At 40.1% G+C, this 11,860-nt stretch overlaps 1 protein-coding gene across 1 annotated transcript in view; it reads left to right on the top strand.

The window, feature by feature from the left end:
• Window positions 1-11,860, top strand: part of NEO1 (neogenin 1) — a 212,881-nt gene that overhangs the window by 177,077 nt on the left and 23,944 nt on the right. Inside the window, exons 19-24 of the mRNA XM_012640549.1 lie at window positions 2,469-2,644; window positions 2,727-2,865; window positions 5,316-5,423; window positions 6,649-6,843; window positions 7,504-7,536; window positions 10,477-10,545. Of these exons, the coding sequence (XP_012496003.1) occupies window positions 2,469-2,644; window positions 2,727-2,865; window positions 5,316-5,423; window positions 6,649-6,843; window positions 7,504-7,536; window positions 10,477-10,545 (720 nt within the window). The remainder of the gene's footprint in view (window positions 1-2,468; window positions 2,645-2,726; window positions 2,866-5,315; window positions 5,424-6,648; window positions 6,844-7,503; window positions 7,537-10,476; window positions 10,546-11,860) is intronic.

Raw genomic sequence — 11,860 nt, 5'->3', positions numbered from 1 at the left:
GTGTTTCATCTCCTGCTTCAATTCTTTGAAGAAATTCTTCAGGATCTTCATCTCACTTGTTTAAAATCTCCATTGAAAGCTCTGCTCTTGTCTGCAGCTGATGTGGGCACAATGGTTCTGGCACCCATCAAGTGGGAAGTTTGCTCAACTTCAATTGTTCAGTTGGAATTGTGTGAGCTGAACCAACTGCGGTGTCTGTGGTGCTGGCTAATGTTTGTGCTGTTAGTTCTCAGTTCTCTTCAGGGGATAGACAAGGTGAATTTTTTCTTCACAAATTGATGTGGATGGCTACTTTGTCAGCATCATCCATCCCATCCCTTCATAAAATGAGCTATCCATTTCTAAACTAATGATTTTTGGGGGCATTGTCCCCATGAACTTCTTGTAAAGCATTGATGATTTCACCATTCTTCTGCCCAAGCTTCACTATAAATTTGATATTTGTTCTTCAATTTTAGCAGAATTCATGTTGTTCTGATAGGGTCTCTTTTCAAACTAATGCTTTATCCTTCTTAGTGCCTCAAAGTAGATCCTGTTTAAACATGTTATAATAAGTTAGTAAGAGTTATTTTCTGTGAAAAAATTTCAAAAACCATGCATAGTTTTTCATAATATGCATTTTCCATGAACTTTTTGGAAAAAAGGTGAAATTATTTTCTTCTGTGTGGCTTCAAAACATAGCCTATTGGCCAGGCGCGTTGGCTCATGCCTGTAATCCTAGCATTTTGGGAGACAGAGGCGGGAGGATCGCTCGAGGTCAGGAGTTCGAGACCAGCCTGAGTAAGAGCGAGACCCAGTCTCTACTAAAAATAGAAAGAAATTAGCCGGACAACTAAAAGTATATAGGAAAAATTAGCAGGTCATGGTGGCACATGCCTGTAGTCCCAGCTACTTGGGAGGCTGAGGCAGAAGGATTGCTTGAACCCAGGAGTTTGAGGTTGCTGTGAGCTAGGCCGATGCCACGGCACTCTAGCCCGGGCAACAGAGTGAGACTCTGTCTCCAGAAAAAAAAAAAAATATAGTCTGTTGGCTAGAAGCATGGAAGGAAATGTTCCTAAGTTGTGTAACCTAGTTACCTTTTCTAAGAGTTGGTTCATATGAGAAAAACATTTCTCAAAGAATTACAATGATTTCTTTACGTAAAAGTGCATTTTCTGTAACTAACTGGTATGTGTCCTGACAAACTTCAAACAAAGCCCTTGATTATAATGTATGTTGTTCCTCTGTTACTTTTAGTCCTGATTGTACAAAAAATACACAAATGGAGGCTATTACTTTAGCTCAGTAGTTATTCATAAACCAGGCCTTTGCCATTGCAGATTTTGAGTTATAGGAAGGACTAAGCACCATAGCCGTATGAGAAACCCATTGTAGAACCTGAACTTAAATCGGTATGTGTATAGTTAGAAAACCAAACCAAGAGTTGGGAAAGCCCGTGTGGACCTTGCTGTGTTGCCCTGGGCCTGTGGTCCTTGTTGCTTTTGTGCTCATGCTGACCTCTGTTTTGGCAGTGATGCTTAGAGAATGTGTCTGTTGCATATGGTACAGGACAGCACATGAGTATAGACTTCCCTTTCCATCAAATAAGTACTATACAGTACTCTGACTTCTGAAGGTCGTGAAGACTTTGTCATTTGGACACATAATAACCGTGACATTTCCCTTAACTGACGGGATTTATCACTGAGTTGTTCTCTGACTCTGCAAAAGAAAGTACAGCAGGTAGTCCAGCATGGTGTCAGCTTGCCTTTCCTCAAGGAAGAGTAATGCCCCTGAGTTCCTTTTGCTTTATTTGGGTGTGAGCCATGCCACCATACAGCCTTTAGACCTGAGACATCAGCAAGTCTGAACTTGACCCTGGGTGGGTATCAGATACCCTCAAGGCCAGGCTGAGTTGCTGTCGCTGACATTCAGGACTCACGTTTGAGAGTAGGACCCTCCTGTGTCCAGTGATACACACTGATAACTCCTGTCTCCAAAATTTAGCCACATTCACTGAAATCTCAAAACAAAATGAGCTTTGTACTTCTTGTTCAGAAATTATACCCTTGCTTTTAAAAGCCGTTTTTGTCTTCTCATGATCCTTTTTGAACAGAAGGTAGAATTTTCAAGTAATTTTAAGAAAATTTAAGCATGAAGACAATAATTATTGGATTATCACATTTTAATATGCCTGTAGAATGCAGTAGAGAATATAATTAATTATTGTTTCTCTTAACATTTTCCTGCAAATTTTTCCTGAAAGAACACAAGTGGAAATATTCTTTTAAGTGAATGGTGGTTATCTATTAACTCCAGATTTTCTTTCTTTTTCTCCATTTCTCACCTTTCATTTCATTATATTACCCTGCATTTCCCTTTTCTTTTATTTTTGTTTACATTAAAATGCCACTTCCCTTTTTTAATTACTTTTTACCCAGACACTTCTGAAGTTGATTTATTTGTTATTAATGCTCCATACACTCCAGTGCCAGATCCCACTCCCATGATGCCACCAGTGGGAGTTCAGGCTTCCATTCTGAGTCATGACACCATACGGATTACGTGGGCGGACAACTCCCTGCCCAAACACCAGAAGATTACAGACTCGCGATACTACACAGTTCGGTGGAAAACCAACATCCCAGCAAACACGAAATACAAGGTACTGACATATTTGCTCTGGGTGAAAAAAGCTAATCATTGATATTTTCTGATTTTAAAATTCTCAATTCATATTTTTTCAGAATGCAAATGCAACAACTTTGAGTTATTTGGTGACTGGTTTAAAACCGAATACACTCTATGAATTCTCTGTGATGGTGACCAAAGGTCGAAGATCAAGCACCTGGAGTATGACAGCCCATGGGACCACCTTCGAATTAGGTATGTGTTGTCAAAACCTGTGTCACGTGGCATTTCTTTTCTTCACAAGATATGAAAGCCAGTGGAAGCCCTTGCTTATGTCATGCCTCATTCCAAGTCATGGGACTTGCTTTTACTACCCAGTGAAAGAACTGAGTACATTAATTGACACATTTATATAGAACACAGTGAGCAACTACATTTATTGTTCAGTGTTTGCTGTTTGTACTGATGAATTATGTTCTTTTCGTCACTGAACAAGAATATTAGCAAATAGGATACTATAAGGCAAAGCATACTAGATTTCAGGAATCAAGAGACAGACTTGAGTTTAAGCCCAGGTCAACCATGTACTGACTATGTCATCATGAGCAAGTCATCCAGTCTTTCTTGGCTTCTTCCCATCTATAAAAGAGGTGTAATAACCCCTGCCTTTCCTACTTTATAGGGTTATGTAAGGGTAAAATGAGGAACAGATGAGAAAGACATGATATATTATAAAGCACTGGGTAGACGTAAGGGATCATTGCCGTTGATCCTGCTTACTGGTAAATTGAGATAGAAAAGATGAATCCACCTGCCCTCGACCAAGCAGTTGCCAATGCCATGTTTGCTGGAGCCTGAACCCTTCGCTGGGTGACCCCAAAGCTATCTCTGCAGCTTTCTTGCAAACCAATTAGTATCTTATAAACATCTTCCACTGAAATATCCTTAGGGTCTTTGTAAGTGGACGTGAGAGAGACGATAACTAAGCAGGTAAAGAGAGCGGGCTGTCCGGGTTTGAGATTCTACTTGACTTTTTGCTCACCTTTAGGCCCACCCTTCTACTACCTTTGGGCTTTCCTAGTGTGGAGACATGTGTAACCCTTAGGAATCTCTGTCTGTTTTGGCCTCCTTTCTTTCCTATGTATGAATAATGAAAAAATGGAGTTATAAATCCTCCACAGACTGGACTTGGTCCTAATGTCTCCTTGTCTTCCGCACAGTTGGTTGGCCTTCCTACAGAGAAAAGAGCTGAATTTGGAGAGTTAGAAATGTAGTACAGAAGTTTAAATAGACCTTGAGTTTGCTTTCTTTGCCAACCGTTTTAAGACTGTTTTTACTTTAATTCCAACCCATTAGCTAACAAATGAGATTGTGTTTTCCCTTAGGATGTTTGCATTTCTCCAGACTTCCTTCCATTTCATACGAGAATTCTAGTATTTTAGGAAGAGAAGAGTAAATTTTAGGATATATTTAATTTGCTCATTTCCCTACTAGTACATTAAAACTTTTCAGCTATAACATGGAAACACAAGAAATTAACTGTCATTGCTATATTAACAGCTTAACTTTAGAGCAATAACCTCAACAGTTGGCCATATGTTTTTAGTGTAAACTTAAAACGAAAATATCAATTTTTGGCCAGGCACAGTGGCTCACACCTGTAATCCTAGCACTTTGGGAGGCTGAGGTGGGAGGATTGCTTGAAGCCAGGAGTTCAAGACCAGCCTGAGCAACATAGCAAGAGCCCATCTCTACAAAAAATTTTAAAAAATTAGCTGGGTGTGGTGGTGCACACCTATAGTTCCAGCTACTTGGGAAGCTGATGCAGGAGGATCATTTGAGCCCAGGGCTTTAGGTTGCAGTGAACTATGATGGCACCATTGCCTCTAGCCTAGGCAACAGAGTGAGACCCTGTCTCAATAAAAAGAAGAAGAAAAAGAAAGAAAGGAAAATATCAATTTGTAAATCATGTATTCTTTAAGGAAACAGGGCTTTTAAAAGTCATATTTGGTTGGAGAGCCAGCTATAAGTGAGAGAATACTATTTTACTCTTTAAAATATTGTAACAAAATAATTCAAATTGAGGGGGAGGAAGTCATCTTGGGCAAATTATATAACTTCTCTCATTTTTGGTGTCCTGATCTATAAAGGAGGGATAATGACAATGACCTTTCAAGGTTGTGATAAATATTAAGTGAGATACAATTTGTACATTACCTAGTAAGGTACTTGATACAAATGTCATTTGGTTTCCCTACCTTATTATCCTATCCCTGACTCCCAGCCAAGATGCCAATTCTATATCCTCATAGTATGGTATTTTCTCTTTGGCATTTTGCATAGTCTTCTTTTTATTGGACCTATTTATAGATAGACTATGAGGTCTTTGAAGCCAGGAGGCTTTATCTTTTTTTTGTATGCAGGGGTACCCAACCTACGGTGAGTTGTGTAATTATTTCATTATATATTACAATGTAATAATAGTAGAAATAAAATGCGCAATAAATGTAATGCACTTGGATCATGCCGAAGCCATCCCGCCCCCACCTCCCATCTGTGGAAAAATTGTCTTCCATGAAAACTGTCCCTGGTGCCAAAAGGTTGGGGACCACTGCTTTATTGTGCCTTACAAGTGGAAAGGGTTGAGGAAGTGGTGAATTAAATTGAAATGGACAGAAATGACTGAAAGTATTGTTATTTTGTAGTTCCTACTTCTCCACCCAAGGATGTGACAGTGGTGAGTAAAGAGGGAAAGCCTAGGACCATAATTGTGAATTGGCAGCCTCCCTCTGAGGCGAATGGCAAAATCACAGGTAAGGTGCCTCCGAGCGTGCACTCGCCGTGCCTCGTTCCCGCCTGGCAGCGGCGTTCACGTGGGTTCCTATGCTGCTGGCAGAAGTGGGAGTCTGAGGCTGGCTTGATCGTCTTACGGGGTGGTGTGAGTCATGATGGTCCTTGAAGTTGGAGCGAGGGTGTGCTGTTTGCCCGTAGTGGCATAAAAATGGGTCACTGGTTGGTTGTTCTGACTGCAAGTCTGATGAGGAGGGGATGTGCTAGACAGCCGTTGGCTATCGTGGGACTTTATGGACATGTTTATTTTCCTCAGGAAAGCTGTTCTTCTTTAACTCTGCCTAGATAACTGGCTTTGGAGTTATATACCCTGTGCCTAATTCCACAGGTTAATACCCAATATAGATTCTATTCTTTTACCCTACAGCCCCGAAAAAAGCCCATTAGGCATTTAATTCCTTTTTCCCCCCAGACCTGCTACTTCAGTGCTCTTACAATTAGACTTAAAAGTTTGAATTGGCCTTAGGCCTTTGAAGGGACCTGGAATTTTTTCCTTGGACTTACAGAGGCGAACCTTCCACAGCAGGCCTTACTCAGCTTTATCACGGAGGGAACCCTGATAAAATGTAGGTGTGAAGTATTCCCTTTGAAGCCTCTGCTCCATGTAGGTGTGTGCTGAGAAACCAGAGTTTGCTTCCTGAGGTTCCTTTGTATGAATAAGGTGGCCTAAGGAAAAGTGTTTCTTAGCGCCGTCCTGTTTCTAGCTTTCCATAGGAATCCCTTCCCATAAATCCTGGCCTTTATGTCATTTTTTAGATTTTGACTTTGCCCCTTCTATAAAAGAATGAAGCGTGAACTTGACCTGGGTTACATTTTAGTTTGTCTTTTAAAACCAGTAACAACGCAGCCTGCGTTTTTACTGCAGGTCAGGTAGGCTTGTGGTTGTGACACTTCCTGCCTCAACATGGTGATTGAGTGCCCCCTGGTGGAAGTATCAGGTGACAGTTCCCTGTGGCTCTGCCCATCTACCAGTTTTTCTCCTAGGAGATCACATTCATGAGAGCTACAACAGCATGTCAGACCATGATTGGTTTTCAAAACTGTTATTTTAACTGTAGAACCTTGAAGGTACATTATTCAAATATTATACTGTAATATGCATAGGACGTGGTATGCATTTATTGACTTACTGTTTGCAAAAGGAAAAGCAGGAATGAGATTTCTCTTCCCATTAACTCCCCTGGACAGGTTACATCATATATTACAGTACGGATGTGAACGCGGAGATACACGACTGGGTTATTGAGCCTGTCGTGGGAAATAGGCTGACTCACCAGATCCAAGAGCTAACGCTTGATACACCGTACTACTTCAAAATCCAAGCCCGGAACTCAAAGGGCATGGGGCCCATGTCTGAGGCTGTCCAGTTCAGAACACCTAAAGGTAACGCTCCCCAAGCCGAGGGTTTTATTTCGCGTCTCTTTAGTGGGGCTGTGCTTACACGTGTCGCTTGAGCGTATGTCGTACATGAGAAGGGTAGTGTACGAAGTCTGAGTGACGAGCTTGTGAGCCACAGCATGAAGAAATCAGTGCTTCCTAGGTAACTGGCCTAACCCTCTCACACACAAGAGAGCTCTTGTGCCAGGACGTTCGGGGCAGATGAATTGCAGTGATCTAAAAGTTTTTACCAGTTAGATCAGATGTGATTCTTTTGGTTCCCATAGAGAAGTAGTGTGTTATCGCGATGGATGGTTCTCTTTCAGCGCATGCAGGCTCTGACCTGAAAGGCTTCCTCGTGGACCTTTGTAGAGAGAAAGACTGAAAGGGGCCTTTTAAACAAAACTCTAGATAAGGAAATGAAGATAAAGCATTGAACCAAGTGAGCTTAGGCTAATAAAATTTAGTTGGGAACTGAGTCTAAGGAAATACACAAACCCTGCATGAATTTATTTTCTGTTAGTACTAAAAACAAGACTCAATTTGTTTGGAAGTTTGTGGGGGTTTTTTTTTTTTTTTTTTTTCCTTTGAAAGTTCTGCCTGTCCGGTCTTCAAAGCTTGTGATCCTTGCTCTTGTTTTTTCTTCCCCTGTGCTTGGCCTGTTAGCGGACTCCTCTGATAAAATGCCTAATGATCAAGGTAAATAAGTAGATGGCCTCTCTTTCCTGTCCTCTCCTTTGTGACCTATTATTAGCTTTTGGTTTTGTTTTCATTTGTTTGGGGGTTTCTTTGTTTTTTTGGGTTTTTTTCTGAAAATTAGTACCATGTGTAAAAAGCCACATACTTACTGGCCAAAGTGGAGTTGAGTCCATGTTTGTAGCACTTGGGGTATCTGAAAAGTTGGGGAATTTACTAAGGAGCTAAATAGACTGGCAGAAGAAAACTGACTGGGTCCTGTAGCTGTAGGAGACCGGCCTTAAGTGTGGGTCAGATTCTCCTTTGTGCTAAGGATGCTGAAGTTCTGTAACTACAGTAGGCATTTGAGTCATGATGAGACTAAGCCTACCAATTTTCCATATTTATAGCATCTAGCATTTTGTTAGTGTCTCCAAATGAAATGCTGTGATCGAATTCAGTTAATATCCTTTTTTCATCTTCCAACAAAGAACCTACAGATTTACCCTACTAAATTGTGTGATTATCTGTGACCAAATTAGTGCTTTGTTTATGCCGTTGAAATAAGCTTAATTCAGAACTATTTTTCCATCATCCCTTAAATATATCTGATCATTTTTAAAGAGGATAGAAACTATTTAAAATGGAAACTTAGGAAGCACGGGCCTCGATATCACCGTTCTTGAATCATCTGTCAGCAGTCTTTTCACTGTGAGTGCCATGGTGGAGGGGTAGCTATACTTTGTGATTTTCATTTCTGGGAAGTCAGCTAAAACTGGTATCTGTTTTCCATACTGAAAAAGAACACTAAAAGTAAATGTAATGATTGTTCTTGTGGTTTAAGAGTAGTTATTAGCAATACAAAGTCTTTAGATCTTGGGTAAATGCAAGGAAGAGTCAGAACTTGAGGTATCAAGTTTTTCAAAACACTTTGGAAATGTGTTTGCATTCAATGTTGTACATTAGAGAAACTGCAAACATACTTTCTAGTGTGTGTGGAAGCGTGAGAATATAAAAATACCCGTAATGTATATGCACAAGATATACATGTGCTCACTGTTTTCACACTTTATTCAATAGCCGGAGTATAATTCCTAGCTGCACCATATGTCTAGTATATAAAATTCTTTACCCATTAGTATTTTTGATGCTAGATTCATTCTTGAAATTTCTTATTCATAGTTTAAATTTACAAGAAAAATACTGGGAAATATAGGAATAAAAACCAACCAGTTAATTGGCAAAGTGTGTTCTTTGGCAATTATTTACACACTATGATGCTCTGCATAGCTTGGCTTAAGTGGAGCTGCGTGGTAACTGAGGGCACCTGTGGAAAGCCGCACACTGCTAAGCCGTCTCCAGCAGCTAGGCTTTGTCACAGCGAAAAGCATATGAAAGCCAGCAGGAGCCTCGGCGTGCGTGTGACGGGGGTAAAGTAGTAAGTTGGACTATGGCTGAGGGACAGGGTCTATGAGTAAATTCTAGAATATGCTCTTTTGGATACCTAAGAATTTTTGTTACTCTCTTTGGGAGATTTTCAGCTTCTGGAAACAGCAAACATTGTTTTAGTCTCTAGTTTTATTCTATTCAATGAACTACATACAGAAAACTTCAGATGTTATTTTCTTTCATTTCCTCAAAGTCTGATAATTTATAGAAGCACTTGACGTTAGCCCCAGTGTTTTGCAGAGAAACATCTAGTTTATGCATTTCTAGTTAAGTTTTATGTGTAGAAATAACTCTCATTTATAAGTGTTTTCTGAAGCTTCACGCTCTCTGCCTTTGTAAAGGGGAAGACTGTATTCTTCCCTGAAGATTTAGTATGCTTGTAATAGTAGTAGTTAATATTTATTGAATATTTACTGTGCATCAGACAGTAATCAAAATATTTTATGTTATTAAATTTCCATTTAATCCTCACAACAGCTTTGTGCAGTAGATACCATTATTATCCCTGTCTTACAATGAGAAAACAGGCCCAAAAAGAATAGTTAAGTAATTTGACCAAAGTCAAACAGGTATATATGATGGAACCAGTACTCAAATGTAGATAGTCTGTTAAGCACCATGTTACATTAACTATACAGAACAGCTTTTCCTTTACTATTCTTTCAAACCTTTTTTCAGGAGAAGTATAATACTGCCTTCTGGGTACAAGCCTTGCATTGCTACCTTTGCTTTATTGGGAAGGGCTCCTTGTATTTGCTTTACCCAAGCAACTTCTCCTATAAATGTGAAGAGCAAAGTTCAAGACCAAGAATATGAACTTTTAAAACACAGATATTTGAGCTTTCTGACGCCCGCCTCTGGAGCGGCCCCAAGCCTGAAGTCAGCAGCCTCACTTAGTATGTTCCATGATGACGGATTAGGAGACAGTGTCCTTTGTGAGCAAAGAGAGGGAAGACTGGTTTTTCTGTCTTTGGATGTGTAGGTGATTGAGCAGAAACTGAGAACTCAATTTGAACTTCTGTTTTTCTTCCTGCTCCCACTAAGGGTAACTTTATATTTGTAAGGGCAACTTTATAATTTAAGAATCCAAGCAACATTTATACCTGCTAGGCCACATTAACATAGTGGGGTCCCTTGGAAGAGTACAGTTTTTTAATGTCAACATTGACCTAATTAGTCCTCTTGGTTTCTTTTCCATAAGTCCTCTGAGCAGTCCTTCGGGAGCTGTTTCCTAGGCTAAAGAAATGGGTGTGTTCCCACCTTCTGAACAGCAGAGTGACAGTCTGGTCACAGCCATGGAATAGGGGTGTCAGCCTTTCAGATGCCTCATTGCACAAAAAGCTATGCCTTAGTTCACTTTGCTCGCATAGACTATAGTTTCCCGTGATTTATGTGCTACTTCATTTCTCATGGATAGAATAGATTAAAAATATTTTTTTGTAGAAAACACTCACTAGCTGTGGACTATCACACCAGTGTGCTGGGTCATCACTGACATGATTTCTTCTCCTTCAGCCTCGGGATCTGCAGGAAAAGGAAGCCGGCTGCCAGACCTAGGATCTGACTACAAACCTCCAATGAGTGGTAAAGCCCTTTCTATGGCATTTTTGGCCTACTGTGGACATGAAGCAGTTTACCTTAAAATCTTGAAATGTCTTTTGTAACTTGTATGTGGTGGGTTGTAGTATGTTAACCTATTTCCTTTTATTTAATAGATCTAGTGTTAGGTGTTTTCTGGCAAATGTTTGCTAAATTACTATAAGCTTGTTCATTATAAGATCCATAAATAAAATTGTTTCCCCACATATCCAACTTAAGATTAATTCCTAAACAAATGATTCTTCCTGTTGCGTACTGCCTCTAGAAAAGAATTAGAATTTCACTTTCAGAAGGCCAGGCACAGTAGCTCACACCTATAATCACAGCATTTTGGGAGGCCGAGGCAGGAAGATCACTTGAGGCCAAGAGTTCAAGACCAGCCTGGGCAATACCAAGACCCTATCTCTACAAAAAATAGAAAAATTAGTTGGGCGTGGTGTTGTGCGCCTGCAGTCCCAGCTACTCGGGTGGCGGAGGCAGGAGGATTGCTTGAGCCCACAAATTTGAGGTTGCAGTGAGCTATGATGACGCCACTGCACTCTAGCCTGGGTAAGAAAGGAAGACCCTTTCTCAGAAAAAGAATAAAAAAAGAATTTTGCTTCCAAAACCTTCTAGTGGGATTAGCCATCACCCAGAACAAGCCAAAGAACTGCTTCAGAATCATTAAATTCTCTTTACTACTACTACTTGCTGCAGTGCTTTTTAGTTTAGGAATTCTAGAAAATTCTTCTGCTCTCCTCCAACCCAAGAGCTGGTACTGTCTAATTTAATGATGATACCTCCCTCTGTACAGAACTTCGCCATATGTAATTACTTTCACACATGAAATCACATTTGATTCTCATAACCCTGTGAAGCAGGGAGGATAGAGACCATTATTCCCATTCACTATTACACATTAAGAAACCGAGTGGGAAAATAATATGCCTGGGACCACCCAATAATTGCAACAGTCGTAGGACCAAGACCAGGGCTTTTGACTTATGACTGTGCTTTTTCCACTGTCACATGGAGCCTAAAAACCAGGAGGTCATATACCAGATGTGGGAATTCATAGTGGCAAAATGCTCACAAAAGTAGTTCCTAGAAATGACCTTTACTGTCTCCATATATGGAAGGGAAAGTCCTTTCCTCTAGTAACTCATAGTCTAATTGTGGGAATGAAATGATCTGTTAATCTCTAGCTGTCTATTTAAATAAAAAATGGTACCGTTCAGACTTCAGTGAAATCAGCCCATTCTTAGAAGAACCAGACAAACTTGCAAACTTCAGGAAATTTTTTTTTTTTTTTTTTTTTTTT

Source organism: Propithecus coquereli, unplaced genomic scaffold (assembly GCF_000956105.1).
Source record: "Propithecus coquereli isolate 6110/MARCELLA unplaced genomic scaffold, Pcoq_1.0 Scaffold155, whole genome shotgun sequence".
Classification (NCBI taxonomy): Eukaryota; Metazoa; Chordata; class Mammalia; order Primates; family Indriidae; genus Propithecus; species Propithecus coquereli.
Note: the sequence above shows the minus strand (reverse complement) of the source record. Positions and strands in the feature narration are given on the sequence as shown.